Genomic DNA, 17,254 nt, shown 5'->3' with positions numbered 1-17,254 from the left:
ATATATAAGGCTATGCTATGACCAACGGTTGTCATGTAACATGCCTTAGGGTATTATAATGCAACTGAGTTAAAGAAATTTAGTCTGAAGAAGCAGGCTTGAATGCTTCCGGAATGGTCGTCTTTTAACGTACCTTACTCCGAACATGGATCCTAAAAGAAGGATACATAAAGAACGTTTCGTGTAAGCTCCTTTCCCTTCATGAATTTACTGCTCGTCTACGATGTAAGCGAGAATTATCTATTCAAGAATGTTTTTTCGATGTTTACAAGAAAAACATTTCTTCCATTTTTTGTGGATACCTTTGTAGCGATATAAATAGATACAAATTTTGCAAAGATACAAATGCATTTCTTTGTTAAAAAATTGCGCAGACATTTTTGCAATGCCCCTTAAAAATGTTTTAATTTATTTGAATATATCTCATAGCAGTGGCCGAATGATATTTTTTCCCATTTTATCCCTTGATATAAGTAAATGAAGTACGTTAGAGAAGCTTCTTACTAGAACACTGGAAGTGGGAAGTGTACTTCTCGCTTCTTATGTTCCAGCCGTCTAGGCGGTCACTGCTTGCATCAGGCCTGGGATTTATCGATATTATATTAATGTCGCTATATTAAAAAAAATCGCCTAAAATTTTAAAATATCGCGTTGACGGTGTTGAGTTTTATAAATCGACGATATATCGTGATCTGATCATCGCATTTATTGCGATGTATCTTGGTGTATCGTCATCCGATTGTCGCGACGATCGGTATATCGCCACTATTATATATCGATTATCACCAGCGCGATATCGTAACTATTACTGCCTTTGCCAAAATGAAACCTTAAACCATGTTCAAATTATCATGTTCCAATTTGAGATATTGCCCAGGAATTGGTTTCCCTCCCTCCCTTCAATTGTCGACTCCCTTGATACGTGAGCACATGTAGTTACCTGCCCGTCTCCGCCATTTTCTCCTACTGTAGGGAGAATCATTGCGAGATCGAGCGCCGGCGCAGAAACAAGATGACCGCGTACATCACGGAGCTGTCGGACATGGTGCCCACGTGCAGCGCCCTCGCCCGCAAGCCCGACAAGCTCACCATCCTGCGCATGGCCGTGGCCCACATGAAAGCCCTCCGAGGTGAGTACAACAATCTTCTCTTGATTTTAGAGGTAACAGCTGACTTGCATTTAGTGTGAATGATGAATGCCTTCAGCAGCACTTTGATCACGGATAACTTGATCATGACGCCATGATAATTTTGGTGCCTCAGTCATATACGTAAACAGATATGCTTCATCATGCACTTAACCATTTAGGCATTTGCTTCCTAGTTTTAAAGTATACCGGGACTAGCCGCGGTGATAACTTTTACGGGAGTCACCCGCAATGCACAATCGTGCGAAAGATCCACAGAGAAAAAAATCATTCGCCTTGACCAGGATTCGAACCCGAATCCCCCGATTTCCGGTCGAGTGCTTTATCCAGTTAAGCTACCGAGTCGAGGCATCATATGCCCCGCAGTCCAGCAACACCTTGTCCGGTAGTGTCCGCAAATATCCACTGGGAAGAATGACGCCTCGGTAGCTTAACTGGCCAAAGCACTCGACCGGAAATCGGGGGATCCGGGTTCGAATCCCGGTCAAGGCGAATGATTTTTTCTCTGTGGATCTTTCGCACGATTTGCTCCCTACATCAGCCTGGACTACTGATGTCATACTGTTTTGATTTCACTTTAGAAACCCATTCATGACATGGTTTTCAGTTATAAAACTTGTATTTGTTTCAAAGTGCGTATACTCAGCGTAATGCAGGAGACGTGACACTAGTGGTCTAAAGCAGCCTCCTCATGAAAAGGTTTTGGTGTTGAGACCAATATCTTTCCTCGGCCACGCATTTGCTGTATGCGTGATCGAAGATTGGTGAGAGCACGCCAAATTCAATGGTATGCACCATTACTTTCTCTTATTATCCTCCATTCCTATTTTTTTTATTCTGCGAAGCGTATCATGTTTTCTAAAGCCAAAGGTACAACCTGTAATGTTCATAATAAAAATTCGTTAAATACAAAGAATGCTGAACTTGCTTTTGTATTTATTTCGGAGATTTATTTCTGATTTTCAAGTATTTGTGCATTATTACGCGGTCCTCATTCCTCATGTCGCCAGTTATTTACGTTCACGCTCACGTTGAAAAATCATAGGTGGCTCCTTGATTTCTCCGTTATGTGTCATAGCTATCGTTTGTCTTAAGTATTGCTTGGTAGTAGGTTTTTGGTTCTTCGATTGATTTAATATGCGGGGGTAGTGAATTTGGAACGATTAGAGAAGGAATTTGGAGTATACCAAGTTGTGGAAGATGATTAAAATTTTCAGCCACACCCGTTTTTAGTATGAAATTTCTCAGTCGAAATTCCCTGGCTAAAGGTTTGTTTGAACTTTCAATCCAACTGTACCCGAGGCATTTGTGAATCTTGATTATTTATTCTACTTATCGGGTTCTGTAACTACTGCTCAACAGAATGTAGTGTTGCGTGACATAATTCTCAAAAACGTGACTCTAAGGCTGTTTTTCGGGAAACGCTGTTGGAAAAATATTCCAGCTGGCAATGCCTTCTCTTGACGCAAGTTTTGGACGCAGGATAACTGTGGGGTGCGCGGTTGTTGCGGTTTCTTTGACTCCCGTGGCGTGCCACGGAAGCCCTCATCGTCGAGTCACCGCAGCGGACGGCTCAGGCAAGACTATTTTGTTATACTCAGGCCACTTTGAGGATTTACTGGGTGAATTTTTTTTGGCGCTTTTGGGCCGGTCTCTCTTCCCCTGGCAATCGCGTGTCCTTATGTAGTAGCTACTCAACTCCCGACCGCAAACCACATTATGCCCAAGCTGAAGGCAGGTACAAGGTTTTTTTGAGGTACAGGAAGTGATTATCTTGCCACTTAATACTTCAGAATCTGAATGGATAATTAGCAACGTGTTATTCCCAGACCTGTCATTATAGTCAAATTATCTACCGATACTTAAAGCTTATGAAATTAAGCGAAAGTTGCCCTCCCGTTATCTCACCCCTGCCTTAGCGTGTAAACTGAGAGCGTGGAGTAAGTCTCTTTCTTGGAAGTCTCCTGATGCGTGACTCGAGCTAAAATACCCTCTTAAGTGTTTCTCTATATGCTATTGTGGCGCATGCTGCGGGATAGTTTAGTGTATTAGGGGGATTTATTTCAAATTATAGTGTATCCAGGTTTTATCCAGTAATTCTGCTTGTCGTGTGGGTCCTACGTCGATGATGAAAATAGCGCGGAATCGTGAGGTAGTACCGCCTATGTATCCTAATTGCGGTATTTTCCGTCCCTTAGGAATATTCGAAAGGTGTTTCGAAAGATATTTCACAATTATACATTTAGAAGATTCGAAAGAAGTCATAATTTTTAGCGTCTTTGCCTAAATGCTTGCATAAAATTCTCGACAGTATTTAATACCCCTCAACTTTCCGTATTGATAAAGTGGACGAATCAGGGAAGTTTTAAGGAGGTACAAGGAGAGAGGGGGATCGGGTTGGTGTGGTGGATAGTGTTGGCTTCCCACCCCGTGGGCTCAGGTTCAAATCCCGGCGTAGGCAGAGAATTTTCAGAGACTGCGCGATTCCTGATTGAATCTTATGTGGAGGGCATTTCAAGCACAACATTCCGTCCGTCGGATGGGACGTTAAGCTGCGGTCCCCTTGGCGCCTTTCGTTGAGACTTGGCTAATGCCGACGCCGGGTTTCTCTCCACCCTTTCTTACCTATCCTTCCCTCATGGCGCAAATGACCTCAGCTGTCGGTCGCCTCCTCCAAATATCATATACCATATGAGGAGAGAGCAGTTCGCGCTTTCATCAGGGTGTTAATATACTGATACGGAGGCAATATAATAGAAATGCTGTCCTTATTGGGCGTATATTGGAGTTCACTCTTACAATAATCTGAAGTCACTTCCCGAGTCTTCGTACCACGAGGACGAAATTCTCCCTTTGCGGGATTAGAACCCGTGAACATCAGTTTGGCTGGTGGGGGCATTCAAACACTTATAAATTACATTGAAAAAAGCACTTTTAAGTATAATTTTTGCTACAATATTTAAGAAATCAGGAATAAATCATAAAAATACCTGTTCATGATACCTTATCGCCTCACCCCCAAATAATTATTGTTTCTTTATCCTTCGTGCTTGTGGTGACTCTCTTGGGGAGGACGGTATACAACAAGTTTCATGAAAGATATGTATTGTAATTCAGTTTTTCGGAAGTCACCATTGCAGCGGAAGTACATGTAATCGCTTCGGTTGATTGTTGCCACTAAAATTAATTGGTGCGAGGAAATATAGTATGGACGTTGAGTCTGAAAAAATACGTTCTTTCCCTTAGTAAGACTTCATTATTTATAAGAATCATTATATTTAATCCTCCGTGCGTTTGGCTGTCTTGCATGGGAAGGATGGCAATTATAGAGTTTCTGTAAAGATTTTTCGTGACATTTCGATTTTTAAGACGCCTATGCCGCAGTAGAGGTGGACATGGCCTGTTATGCCTTAAGCGCTCCTTTTATTTCTTAGAATGGCAACTGCCACAACAATTCATAACATCTTATAGACTTAAAAAAAACACTATCATTCCGGTGATGTAGTAAGATTGAATATGATGTAGTTACATTGAAGCCTTGGTCGTTATAAATTTTTAATTGTGGAAAATTGCAAGTATTTATTTCAATATGGAAAAATTCCGCTACATCACGCTTGAATCCTCGGATTTTCTTCGTCAGTTAGGATGTCTCACTTGGGAAGTAGGATAGTTCTTGATTTTCTGAAAAGGTCGTTTGTTACTGTTCAATTTTTGGGAAATCTCTTCCGCGGCGGAGGTAGAGATAGCCACGTTTTGGGGTTGAGGGCGAAGGCTTAAATTATCTGGTGCCTGACAGAGTGGGGGTTAGGAATTCTGCGGCGGGTGGGTAGGAGATGTGGCCAGATACGGGGTTCGAAGATGCGCTACTACTGCCTGCCTGTTACTCCCTTTTTAGTTCACTCTCGCCATGTCTCTATATCTCTGCTCGCCGCCGCCGCGACGGCCTTTAATGAAACTCCAGTTATCCCCTTGAGAGGGGGCAAAAGCCTTGAGAAGGAAGAAAAATTGCTCGGGGCGCACTAAATCACGCATTCAAATGAGCCGCATGAGCATATGATAGCGGGTGGAAATTGGATCACGTAGCTAATGACCCTATCTGCCGCTTCCCCCGCCCCATGCCCTCCTCCCCCACGCCCCCAAACCCCCTTGTTTCTCACCTCTCATGCTCGTGTGAGAAACTCTTTCCTTTTGCGTCTCTCCTTCATCCGCAGTCTCCTCCGCTACGTGTGCCCGATACGGCCCTAATGACTGATAGTGCCGAATATGGATGTGCGGTATGCGTCGATGTTTTGATGGAAAAATGTCGGTCGAAATCGATTTTCCGAGTAATCGATTTTTAATCGAAATGAAAAGCTCCATTTTCTACAAAAATCGAAATTTGAACCAAAAGATCGATTAATCGAAAATCGAAATTTGAACCGAAAGATCGATTAATCGTAAACGTCGACGTGTGAGAACCTTTCCTTCGCGTCTCTCCCTCTTCCGCAGTCTCCTCCGCTACGTGTGCCCGATACGGCCCTAATGACTGATAGTGCCGAGTATGGATGTTAGGTATGCGTCGATATAGTGATGGAAAAATGTCGGTCGAAATCGATTTTACGAGCAATCGATTTTTTAATTGAAATGTAAAGCTCGACTTTTCAACCAAAATACGAAATTTGAACCAAAATATCGATAAATCGAAAAAAATCGGTGGTTATTTAAAAATAAACGAAAGCATGTTTATTATTCATTCGAAAAACACTAAAAATACACATTTGAGTAGCACAAAAATCTACTCAGAATATATGCATGCGTTGTTGGAAGTAAAAATTTTACAAATGCGCGCACATTATATTTTTGGGATCTCCGCGGTCATCATCATGGTCATGGTGTAATTACGTTTGCACTCTAAATTATCCCTCTATCTAAAACCAATTGAATTAAAAATCAATCAGGGTCACTATCCTCCAAAACCAGCCATTGGTAGGTACGCAACAGACACCGCCGGAGTCGCCAGTATGTGGAAAAATTTCTCAAGTGTATCGATATACAGGAAGTTCTAGTAGCTGTGTGCTCCGCGATTGCCTAATGTATTATCAGGGCTGGGCAATATTTCAAATGAAAGTATTTTAAAATACGTATTTGAAATAAATTTTTAATTTGTATTTGGAATTTCAAATAGACAACCTGAATGTATCTTATATTTTGTATTTCAAATACAGTTTTTGGTATTTTCCCATTCTTTTAACACATGTTTTAACAATATTTTCACATAATTTATTGTATACATTTTTAAATTACTTTAGAAGTAGCTCTGATAACACGTCTGTAACATTATGCTTCAGAGATGACTTCGTTTTCGTTAGAAGCGACTTCTTCATGTTTCCAACTATCCATTAAGTGTCTAGGCAGGTTATATATTTTTTAAGGATCTCTTAGTTTCCATAAAAATGTATTTGGTATTTTAAAAGGCATTTAAAATACTCTTTTGTAGTTTTTTATTCAGATACCCAAGTAAAAGATATTTTGTATTTCAAATACTCCTCGGCTTATATTTTGCCCATCCCTGCGTATTAGGAACCTCGCTTTGCGTCTTCCGCGTCTCTCGCCTATACCGCCTCGCCTACGTGTGACCGATACGGCCTTAATGACTGATAGCGCAGAAGCGCGCTCTACCGCTCGTGCCCCCCCTCCCCTTTATCTGAACCTCGGGATCGTCTTCTTCATACTCTTCCACCCCTAGCTTACTGCGACCCCCTGCCGTGGCACGCGGAACAATATCCACCCCCTCCCATAAGTATCGATTGCCGGTGTGATAATTCGTGGCTTCGCCCTTAGCAGGAAATGAGATGGCAATTATGTGACTTCGGAGTGGATTATTTTTTCTCTCTCGGGAGAGACGTGGTGCAAAATCCCATTTGAGAATTTTTTTTGGTGTCCGACCTGCTAAATGTTCGCGTTTAGTAAGGTGTCAGGTAGTTTCTCAGCAGCGTTTTTTTTACCTTTTTTAAAAATGTTTTTATATATTTTTTTAACTTCAGGCGCATTTTTCAGGGGTGTTTAATGTTGCCAGGGGACAGAGTTGCGGTTAATTCTATGTCTTAAGTAATTGCCTCCCCTTGTTGCAAAAGTTCGTCTTGATGACCGATTATCTTCCGTCGCTGGTATAACTTGTGTTTTTTTTTAGTTTTGGATAGTAGCCAAGCCCTTGCAAGCCCTTGAATTTCATTCGGGATTATACTCGACCGTTAAGGACGAGGTTAATTTTTGCTTCCCAACTGGAGCAGAATCCCGCGGGATACAATACATGATAATGGTGCTGATGGAATGGATTTTGTGCGCATAGATATTGTGGTGGTGTCATTCGCTTGACTTGGATGTATTGCTGTGTTTTTTTATTAATTTTGTTTTCTTCTCTCCAAGAGATTTTTATTCCAAAGGAAAGTTGTTTATTCCATCCATGTATTACTGAATGCATGTCAGCGTTATTTTTGCGTCCCAAGATATTAACTTCCCGTCGAGTGGCTGTGAGCTCCTCTTTCTTGCTGAATCGCTTTATCGCGTGGAAGAAGTTATTTCATTTAGGTACATATACAGAATTTTGTTTGCATTTTGTCTAGTTGGAAAAGGGTCTATTCGATAACTGCGATCTCACCAGCACATGGCAATCTATGCTATCACTGTTGATACTTCTGAGCCATTCTGTGTAGCTTGAGGCGAAATTATGTTATTATTATCATTAAATTATGATTACTGTACTAGCGCAATTAATTATTTAAAAATACTTCCGGAACAGTCTATGAAAATGAACTGAGTCTTAGCTTTAGCGTGATAAATTTAATGTAGGAAGCATGGCAATGGTTTTAGAGGGATTGAAGGAAAATTATAAGTTTATCTGACGGTATTTTGATCAAAGGATAGTGCGTAATTGATTCTTTCCAGCCTTTCACTTGCCTGAATTCATCCGGTATAGCAGTTGCAAGTATTGCTGCTGTGGTGTCTGAATTCATGCTGGTACTGTGACCTCCGCGTTAGACTTACCAATACATTATTTACTGCCCCACTTGGGCGCAGAGGGAGCTGACGTCGTCGAGGTTGTTTTCAGTCGGAAAAATGCTCGCATCGTTTAAAAGCATCCTCGGCGTGCTACAAGCAGACGTTTCTTCACGTGCCGTTCTCCTGACCTTGCCGCACAGCTCTGAATTCTGTGAATTCGCTGGATGCAGTTTTCTAAACACCCTTCATCTCTAGCTCTCATGTCTCTTTCTAAAGTATTTCAGCAAGTCTAAGACGAAACCGACTCTTGAGGCGACCCCGTAACGGAACGCCGTTCGGAGGAAACACAATTGTAATGACACACAATTAAAAATAGTATTTTCATTTATTCAATGCTAATGGATTCAATTTAAAAACGTTTTTCTTTGAGCGAAGAAAAGGTAAAAGTAGTGAATGCAAATATGTTGAGTGAAGTTCTCAATCCTTAATGTAGGTACCACGTATCTTGGTGGTGCTAGTGAGTTCCATTCTTATTCCAATACGATCCCATTTTTCTTCACAAGTTCCTAGCGGAAGAAGACATCATATCAAGCTCTTGTGAATACGGAACTATTTTTTTAGCTGAACCTATACTCTTATTGGTTTTAACATCTCCTCTCTAGTGCTCGGTCGTGATTATCATTTTTGATTTGTTGGTTCTCATTTCTTGGATTATTTGGATTTTTAATGATTCATCTTAGCTTAGGAATGGGATTAAGAACAAATAATCACCCATCAATTGTGGGAAATGCATGTGCGAGAAGAAAAATCAGAAATCATGCAGTAATGCATTATAAACTGTAAAACTGCGTAATAGAAAACCTTAGGTCGTGTATCAATCTATGATATAAAAAAATATTTACGGCAGAAAATGCGTAAGTACACGTATTGCACATGCTCGGTCAATTGTCCTTTTAAGATTATACTGTACCAAATATCCTTTTAAGATATTTTCTGGGTTCGAGTCTCAGTCAGGCCATATTTTTACCCTCTGATGTTTGGCTTTTGTCATCTTCCACTTCATCGCAGGCCTTGCCATTTTATTTTATCTTTTTCTTTCCATCTATCTCCTCTTTTGTAAAGTTATTTTGCGATAGTGTTTGGAATAGCGTGAATATACAGGTTGCATAAATATCAGTAGTGGCTTACATCCCTCAACCCTGACTTTGAGATCTAAGGTAGTAGTAAAACAGGACTCAAGTCGGGTTAGCCAGTGATCTCGTGCGGTCAAATGTTCGTGGGAAAGAAAGTTTTAGACATTCGCGGCGTTTATCCTTGAGAAAAGGTAGTGGCCTTTCGGTTTTCCTCAGGGTTAGGGACTCCTAATGATACCAAAACGGGGAGGAAGACCAAAAAGATTCTTAGCAGTAAATCATTGGGAAGCCTGGGATGGAGCTGCTTCCCCCAATCCTTATACGTGGATTTACCATTGGTTCACAAGCGGGTGGGCTCTATACACGCCTTATAACCATAAACATCCTTTTAGTTATGTATTATTTGACACTTTCCTGGCGAATACTATTGATGAACTTCTCTCTTGTTTTCAAGCTCGGACAGAAATTTTAATTTTTCAGACCTTTTAGTTGAGCACTGGATCGATTAACATATTTCGTTTTAGTTGATGGCTACTAGGCTTTATTCACCCCTAAATTCGTGGAAGTATCCATTATTTTTTTCTATATGCTAAAAGCGTATACGGTGTATCCCAAAGTGATGTGAGTGCTGTATTCACCTTCTTTTGATATTCACCTCACGAAAACGTTAGTATTTTGAATTTGAGGGAGAGCCCGCACTTTTGGAATGTCTTTGTATCTATCTCGTAGTGTGGGAGTAGTTATATCGTTGGGGAAGATCGTCCTTAAGAGTGTATCTTGATGGGAAAATCTATAATCATTGTCTCGCGTCGCGTCTGAAATTCAAGCGGAATAGATATAGGGGTTTAATCATGAAATCTCTGCAATATTCGTGCGTCACGTTCTAAGAGTGGGTGTCTTATTTAGTCACTTGCTTCCCCATAGTCGATTGTTCCTTATGCTATTATCCGTGCCATTGTGGATTGGTTTGAATGGTGAGAATTCTCGTTTCTTCCATTTGCCTGAAGAATCTTTTGCAAAAAGCTTCCGTTGCCCGATTTTCTTCTTACCTTACAATGATGCGTCATGAACCAGCCAAAAAAGCTGCCATCCCCGAAAGCCGAGGGTAAATTCATTGAAACTAATGTTTTTCATTTTGGTGTGGACATATGGGCTACATAATTCAGAGCAAAGCTGCCTAATATATCTGTTATTTTTTATTTTAGTAAATATCCCTGCCTTAATCAGCGGGCGACAATGATTAGAACGGTCTGTGTGTACGTGTAGTGGTGATATTCATGGGTCAAAATCAGAACATGGTAGTCACACCTTTTGTCGGTGCTCTTCGGTGTAAAAATAATAAACGATGTTCAAGGTTGGTGAGCAATATCTTGGTCTTTTTTCGAATCTTACTCGATAAGAATAGTACATTATTGGCTGATGAAGTGAAAACGGATGGCAATTTTTGGCAATCCGTTGTTAATAAAACTATGGATGGTTAAGAACATGTACCAAAATAATAAAATTAAAAAATAATATTCATGACGATTAAAACTGGGGTTGCTGAAACGCTTTTTGTGAAAGGAGCGTGTCAGCCAAATAAAGGCGAAAAAAGTTCACGACCCAGGTTTTAGTGGCGTTAACCCTTTCACGTTTTAATTTTGAATTTATGCGTTGTTTCAATATAGCGACGGTACTTTAGATGATATTCTTGACGAGTAAAACTGGTATTGAGGAAGTATGCTAAAAATTATAGTTGATAAAATCGTTATTTCAAAAATGAGTTTTCTCGGTAAAAGGGTTTTTTAAAACTCTTTTCATGAAATGAGCATGTTGGTCAAAACTTGCATCCAGTGATCCTCGTGGCATTTTTACGCTTGGGTATTAAAAAAGTAGTGAAAAACAAGAATTATTTTTTCTCCTTGAAAAATCGAACTTAGAAGTTTCTCCGCTTGTGATTCATATTTTTATTTCACGTACTTTTCTGGAAAGAAGGGTGAGCTCTGGCCTCTTCCGAGGCAAACATATTATTGCTTATTAAATGCAATTTATGATTATTTAAAATCCGTCATATAGTTTATAATTGATTGGTAATGCTTTCAGTGAAAATGTATCGGATACTATCGAGTATCGTTAGATCTACCTCATAATTTTCATTTTTTGGGGAAAGTATGTGAAACTTGAGCGGTCATGTTTCTGATTCACCACTCGTGACTGATGTTTCATGTATAATAACCATTATTTTCATGTTAAAATATAACATGGTTTTAGCGAAGTACCAGGAAGCATAAATTAACCCTATTAAATAATTTTATAGTAGATAGAATACTTGCAGTTAAACGACTTCAAACGTTGACATTCGGTTGAACATTTGATCTTACTCGAGTTCTTCATCGATTTGTGCCTACGGACATTCCGGAGTAGAATTCTATTTTATTCTCTTTCGTCGTCGTTTTGACTCAAACGCCGAAGTCCCCTTCCGTCGCCTCTGAAATACTCGAGAAGGCAGACTGTGTGCGTTATCATTGTGGCGTGAGCTATTGTCTCCAAGTCTCCCCGTATTTCCTCTTAACCGGGACACGTTTCGATTGTTGTTGTGCCTTAACGGTGCTCTTTTGAGTCAAACCGATTGTTTGTAAATTTTATCAATCGAATTTGGTGACTAACGTTGAATTTCGACGCATCGAATTCCGGGTGGCGTTTATGGGTGCGGGGAAGTATTGAGTTCAGCTCACCGCATTCGATGTTTTCTCAGCATTTGTACATATTTTGCTCATTACTCAGCGATTCAACCTGTTGATTGGTTTTGGTAGGTGGGGGTAGAGATCGCCTCGGACTAAGCAACTGGCGTGTGGAGCTATTTTTGTCATGACCAGTTTCTTTATATTTTTTACTATGTATATTTTTGTGTTGCTTAGTGTTTTCTCTCAACACCTATCCGCGTACCGAACGCGTGACTGCGTGGCAACTAGTCATATCGCTCTGGAACGATTCCGTTGTCGTTTCCGCAAGGTTTTGACGTAGCACCGAGCGATTTCCATCTGTTTATTCTACGCCACGAATTCCTAGCTACAGAAGCTCGGGAGTTGTGATGAAACATACCAGTGATTTCAGAATTGGTTCTACTTCCTGGGCGTGATTTTCAGTGAATGAAGTATCCCCAGCTTCAATATGTCATGTCTAATAGTGTCATGTCTAATATTATCCTTCTTACCTACCTATCATCATCTTTGGCACTGAGGCCCATGCAGCGTATACGTCTCTGTCGTTTTCATTCAATACTTTCTCATGCAATCATACCTACAGATATTATGGCGCAAGCAGTCTACGGTCACCTGTCGTCTTCTCAAATAAAAATCCCATTTGAATGGCATTTCGAGAGATTTATGGATATTTCTTTTATCATAATATAAAATATAGAGGATATTCCGAAATTCAATCTCTCTTCCTTCGAGCTATGGTATTATTTTTCTTGTGTGCCGCATTGTGTGTATATATTTTCGGTAGTGTTACGGGAAACTCAAGGACGTGCAAAACGAAGTAAATATAGATTCCGCGAACTTTTCTTCCTCTAATTACATCTAAACAACTGTTGTGTAGCGCGATAAGCCTTCCGCGCTTGATTTTTAAGTAGCATCTATATGGAGTTCCAAAGGCATCATGAAATCTGTACGTTGGGATACTCGCCTGTATGGGGGAGAAATGAATAATATAATCAAAATTAAGATATCAGTTTAACGGAAAACTGAATTAAGACGTGCCAACATCAGAGGCATGGAAAATGTAAAATTCAGGCTCGTATTATTATTTATCGTGTTATTGACAATTTATTTGAAGTTAAATATGTTGTTTAAATGAAATTGGCCGTATTAATGACACAAACAACTGGTCAAAGAGCTGATGTATTATCTTTATTTCCCACATCCTTGTTACCTACGGAAATGTTGCTTTCAGACTACGAAAAAAGTTATCTATCAGGAGGTTTTCAATGATATGTCATACGAAAAGTTGGAATATTTTCTCTGTTTGAATGACGTTATCTCGCACAAGAATCGTCGTAAGCCAATTACTGTTCTTCGAAGGCGTTTGCTTCCTATGTCTTTGAAATCATTGCATGGAGATTCCCATGACCGCATACATCTCTTTCGCTGGCCACACGATCGGTGTCGTTATGATGCCTCGTCTTCATGGGGCTTTCCGTCTTTGGTACGTCTTGGTGAGCAAGAGCCGTTGGCCGCTGCCTTCGTGCCACGCGAACCTTCGGACTCGTGTTGCAGAAGCCGTCGGAATAATAAGCGCGTTCCGAAATTCTCTTGACTGTGCCGCCAGGAGTACTGTTGCCAAACGGAACGCGAGACAGGACTGCCACTGCCTCAGTAAGATACTGTTTCCTACGTTCGCAGGCAATGCACGGCCTCCAAGAAAATTCGTTTATCAAAATTCACATATTACCCCGAAAGTCGCGTAAATAGGCGTTTGGCGGGAGGTGTTAAGGCACCAACCGGTAACCTGCACGAGAAAACAAACGAGGTGCGCTTTGCGCTATATTCAATAGTTCTATGTAGCATTTTTTAAAAGTTCTTTACTGTACGGGGGAAAATGTGTGCCTTTTCGTTCGGCCAAATACCTCTCTTATTTTATCGTTTCTATCGCACCGATATTTTGATCACTTCGAGCGATGGAATAGCATTATTAATATCCATCAATGGCTTATTAATGCCATCTTAAATTATGAAAGTTTCCATTAAATTAATGTTAAATGTTTTGCTTTAATTTATTTTCTTGCAGATTTTCTAGCCCATAGTTTTTTTTTCATATCACGAAATATCTTCATTACTATTCTCATTGCTACACAATCGTTTTTAGCTGAGTGATTTTTTTTTCTTTGAGGAAGCAATCACTCGGTATTAATATTTTTCTTTTGTTTACAGCCGCCATTATCCCCTCTCGTGATTGTTTTTAACGATTTAGAATATTACTATGTGATCGAAACGGCAGATTCAGTGGTCCCTTGCGCTCTGTACTGGTCTGGTCAACTGTGTCGATTTTATTCATTCATAGTTCTGAAATCATAATATTGGTAATCTGCAGCCATCCCTTAGCTGTTTTTTTAGGTCCCTGATGTTCTTCGTATTTCTCGTTCTCCTGTATATCTTTCTTCATCTCCCCAGGTACTAGCGGATTTCTGGAAGCAAATAGCTATGAGATAGTGGACACGAATAACTGCTCTATTAGGACTAGAAACGCCATGATGTTCTTGGTGATCAGTAAAGATAGTGGACACGAATAACTGCTCTGCTAGGACTAGAAACGCCATGATGTTCTTGGTGATCAGTAAATTTGATTAAATGCGACTGTAATCCATCGAGTCACGCTTTTTCTCTCACAGTCGACCTGGTTCCCACTGGGGTTTGGTCTTGTGTTGGCTTCCAATGAAAATATTTAGTAAATGTTTTTTAAATGGAATCTTTGGTTATGTGATGCGTAAGCTGAGACTTCGTATTCCTAGTCTATTTTCACGAGTTGCAGATTTCATGACTATCTCCCAATAGTTTGTTAAGTTTCCTAGCCCCGTTTACGCTTTGCATACCCTTGTAGACATGGGTTTGTAACATTGGTTTTTATTAATTCATTCGTAAGTTTAAGTGCTCACTCAGTGAAATTAGTCTGGTTATAGTGTTATGGTAAATTCTATGCGTGGTATCACCTGTTATTAGGGGAAAACATAGTTTAATTATGATTCAATATGTTATTAGGGCGTCGTGCTAGTAGTTACCTGTTAGGATGGCTGTTACCTGATATGAATATTTGAAGTAAAAATTTTTACTTATTGTACCTCATTTATCACCCGACTGCACTTTCCTGCGAATCAATCACGAGTATTACAAAAGAGGATCCTCAGTTCGACCTCGATATGTCTTGTCACCCACCGTGCATTAAATGGGTTTACAAAAGTCGCCACTCACGTCGCTGACGGACAAATTGATCTGAGTTTCACGGGGAAATAAGGTATAATTAGGGGTTTTGACCGAAATTTATATACATGATGTTGTGATTTATCAAATTCATAAGTATTCAATACTATTCCTCGCAATTACAAACATTATACTGCAAAATATTGGGAAAAAGTAGATCGCCTTGCACCCATCACCGCGCCGCGGAAATGTTTGAAAATCGATTAAAATGCGACCGAAGTAGCAAGAGAAATCAGCCTTCTCTAGGATGAAATTGGGCCTCCTCTATACAGTCCCCTTGGAATCAATCATTAGGCTTCATTTTCAATCCTCTTGACAGTCCAGTAAGTTACTGAACCGGTTGTGGAACCACTGGAATGGTTTTACGCATTGAGAGGTAAACAGGGATACTTTTTCCCATGTTTACTTTTTTATCCCTTGTCGTCACTTAATCCAACTCTATTGCAGGGAGATGATTGTCAGGCATCAGGGAAGTTCGTGTCGAAATTCAGCGTTATATATTTTCAGTCACCGAAATGAGAACTTTTACCTCAAACTAAAGAAGAGTCGCTTATATAATCGCCTTTTTCTTTGTGGAATTTTGGAAGCTTCCCGCTTTAATCATGCCCTTTTTTGCTTTCCACGCTTTGCTGAGAACTGATAAAATGTCAAATTGTATAATGCACCAAATTATGGCGCTGACATTTAGCGGCGTTTTGCGGCCTATGATAATTTTTCATGGTTGGAGCAAGTCATGTTACCCGGAGAAGAAATGTAACATTTAAATGACTACAAATATGAATTAGGTACTTGTGAAGATTTAGAGCTTATTTGGCGTCAAAGAAATTCCCTTGCCTGCGTTGTTTGCACCGAAAAGTTGAAATTTTGGCAGGGTAAACAGTTTTCTTCATAATTTCAAAATGTGTCGGAACTTAAGTTGGCAACCGTCTGTCGTATGCCACTAGGGGAGTGTGAAATCGTTGCGCCATCGGTACGTTGAGGGATGGGAACGGATTGCGTTTATCGCGAGTTCTGTCGGTTTTCGTCTGCATTTTGTGCGTGAGGAATGCTTTTTTGAAATGTTTATTTCTTTTTACGTTCATTAAATTCGTAGATGGTGGCAGGGATGTGTTGGTTCTCCTTGTGAGTTCTTGGACGAAGTACTTCTCTTTTGGTGAAGGTGTACCGCTCAGTGTGCCATTTCGTTCGTTTTATATTTCAGGAATTTTGTAAATGTGTGAGTTTTTAACGTTCATCCAATTTTCGTGAAAGCAAGGTTTGTATTTGGTCCGTTGATCCAGATTTTGTAGTTATGAGACACGTTATAGGCTTTCGAAAAATTTTCTATTTAAATGAAAATGACCGAATGATGAATCCGATTAGTGCCCCGCGGTGTTGCCTTTATTATATATTACATGAGTTTATTTTAAGCATTGGTAAAAAAAATTATTTAACCAGTTGAATACCCAAAATCATGAATACCCAGAAATGTTTGACGCTCGTGAATGTCACAACCCATAGCGACTAGCCCCATAGCGGCGAAAGTGAAGCATTGCGGGTTGCGTGACGTTTGATGTTCTTGGCTGTGGGTTTCATTCATTGAAGACATTTTTATTGAAAAAGTTGGAAAAATACTTTCAAAGAATATATGTGGTGATCAAATTTTCATCGAAAGTAATAATGCTGCTCAGTGGTGTTGCTCATAAATCATATACTCTCATTTTAAGTATTAACTTGACCATTGATACCCATTGATAAATACCCTACATTCAGGATATTCACTTTGGTCAATAGCTCATCTAGATGCTTAGATAATATTTGAATGTTAAATGTGAGAAAAATTTGTATAAATGAAAGAATTTCCTTACTTCTGGAATTTCATCTCACGTTGGGATGGCAGGGATTGCCCTGCATTTTGAAACTGAATTTCACTTCTTATTGAATATCCCTCCCTGGACATTTGGGGTTATATACTTAGATACTTATTATTTAGATTTATGTCATGAGTAAATATATCTTTAAAACTTAAATGCAAGTGTTGCTGTGAATTATCTCATTCTTC

The 17,254-nt window shown here is 39.9% G+C and overlaps 1 protein-coding gene across 4 annotated transcripts in view; it reads left to right on the top strand.

Annotated features, from left to right (window-relative positions):
- The window catches only part of LOC124166063 (aryl hydrocarbon receptor nuclear translocator homolog), a 138,071-nt gene that overhangs the window by 106,248 nt on the left and 14,569 nt on the right, over positions 1-17,254 (top strand). For 3 of the 4 annotated variants that reach the window (XM_046543677.1, XM_046543675.1, XM_046543674.1), the window contains one exon: positions 970-1,130. In XM_046543677.1, coding sequence (XP_046399633.1) covers positions 970-1,130 — 161 coding nt within the window. The remainder of the gene's footprint in view (positions 1-969; positions 1,131-17,254) is intronic. The other variant, XM_046543676.1, reaches the window with a different exon arrangement.

This window comes from Ischnura elegans, chromosome 9 (genome assembly GCF_921293095.1).
Source record: "Ischnura elegans chromosome 9, ioIscEleg1.1, whole genome shotgun sequence".
Classification (NCBI taxonomy): Eukaryota; Metazoa; Arthropoda; class Insecta; order Odonata; family Coenagrionidae; genus Ischnura; species Ischnura elegans.
The sequence above is the reverse complement of the archived record's forward strand: the minus strand, read 5'-3'. Positions and strand labels throughout refer to the sequence as shown.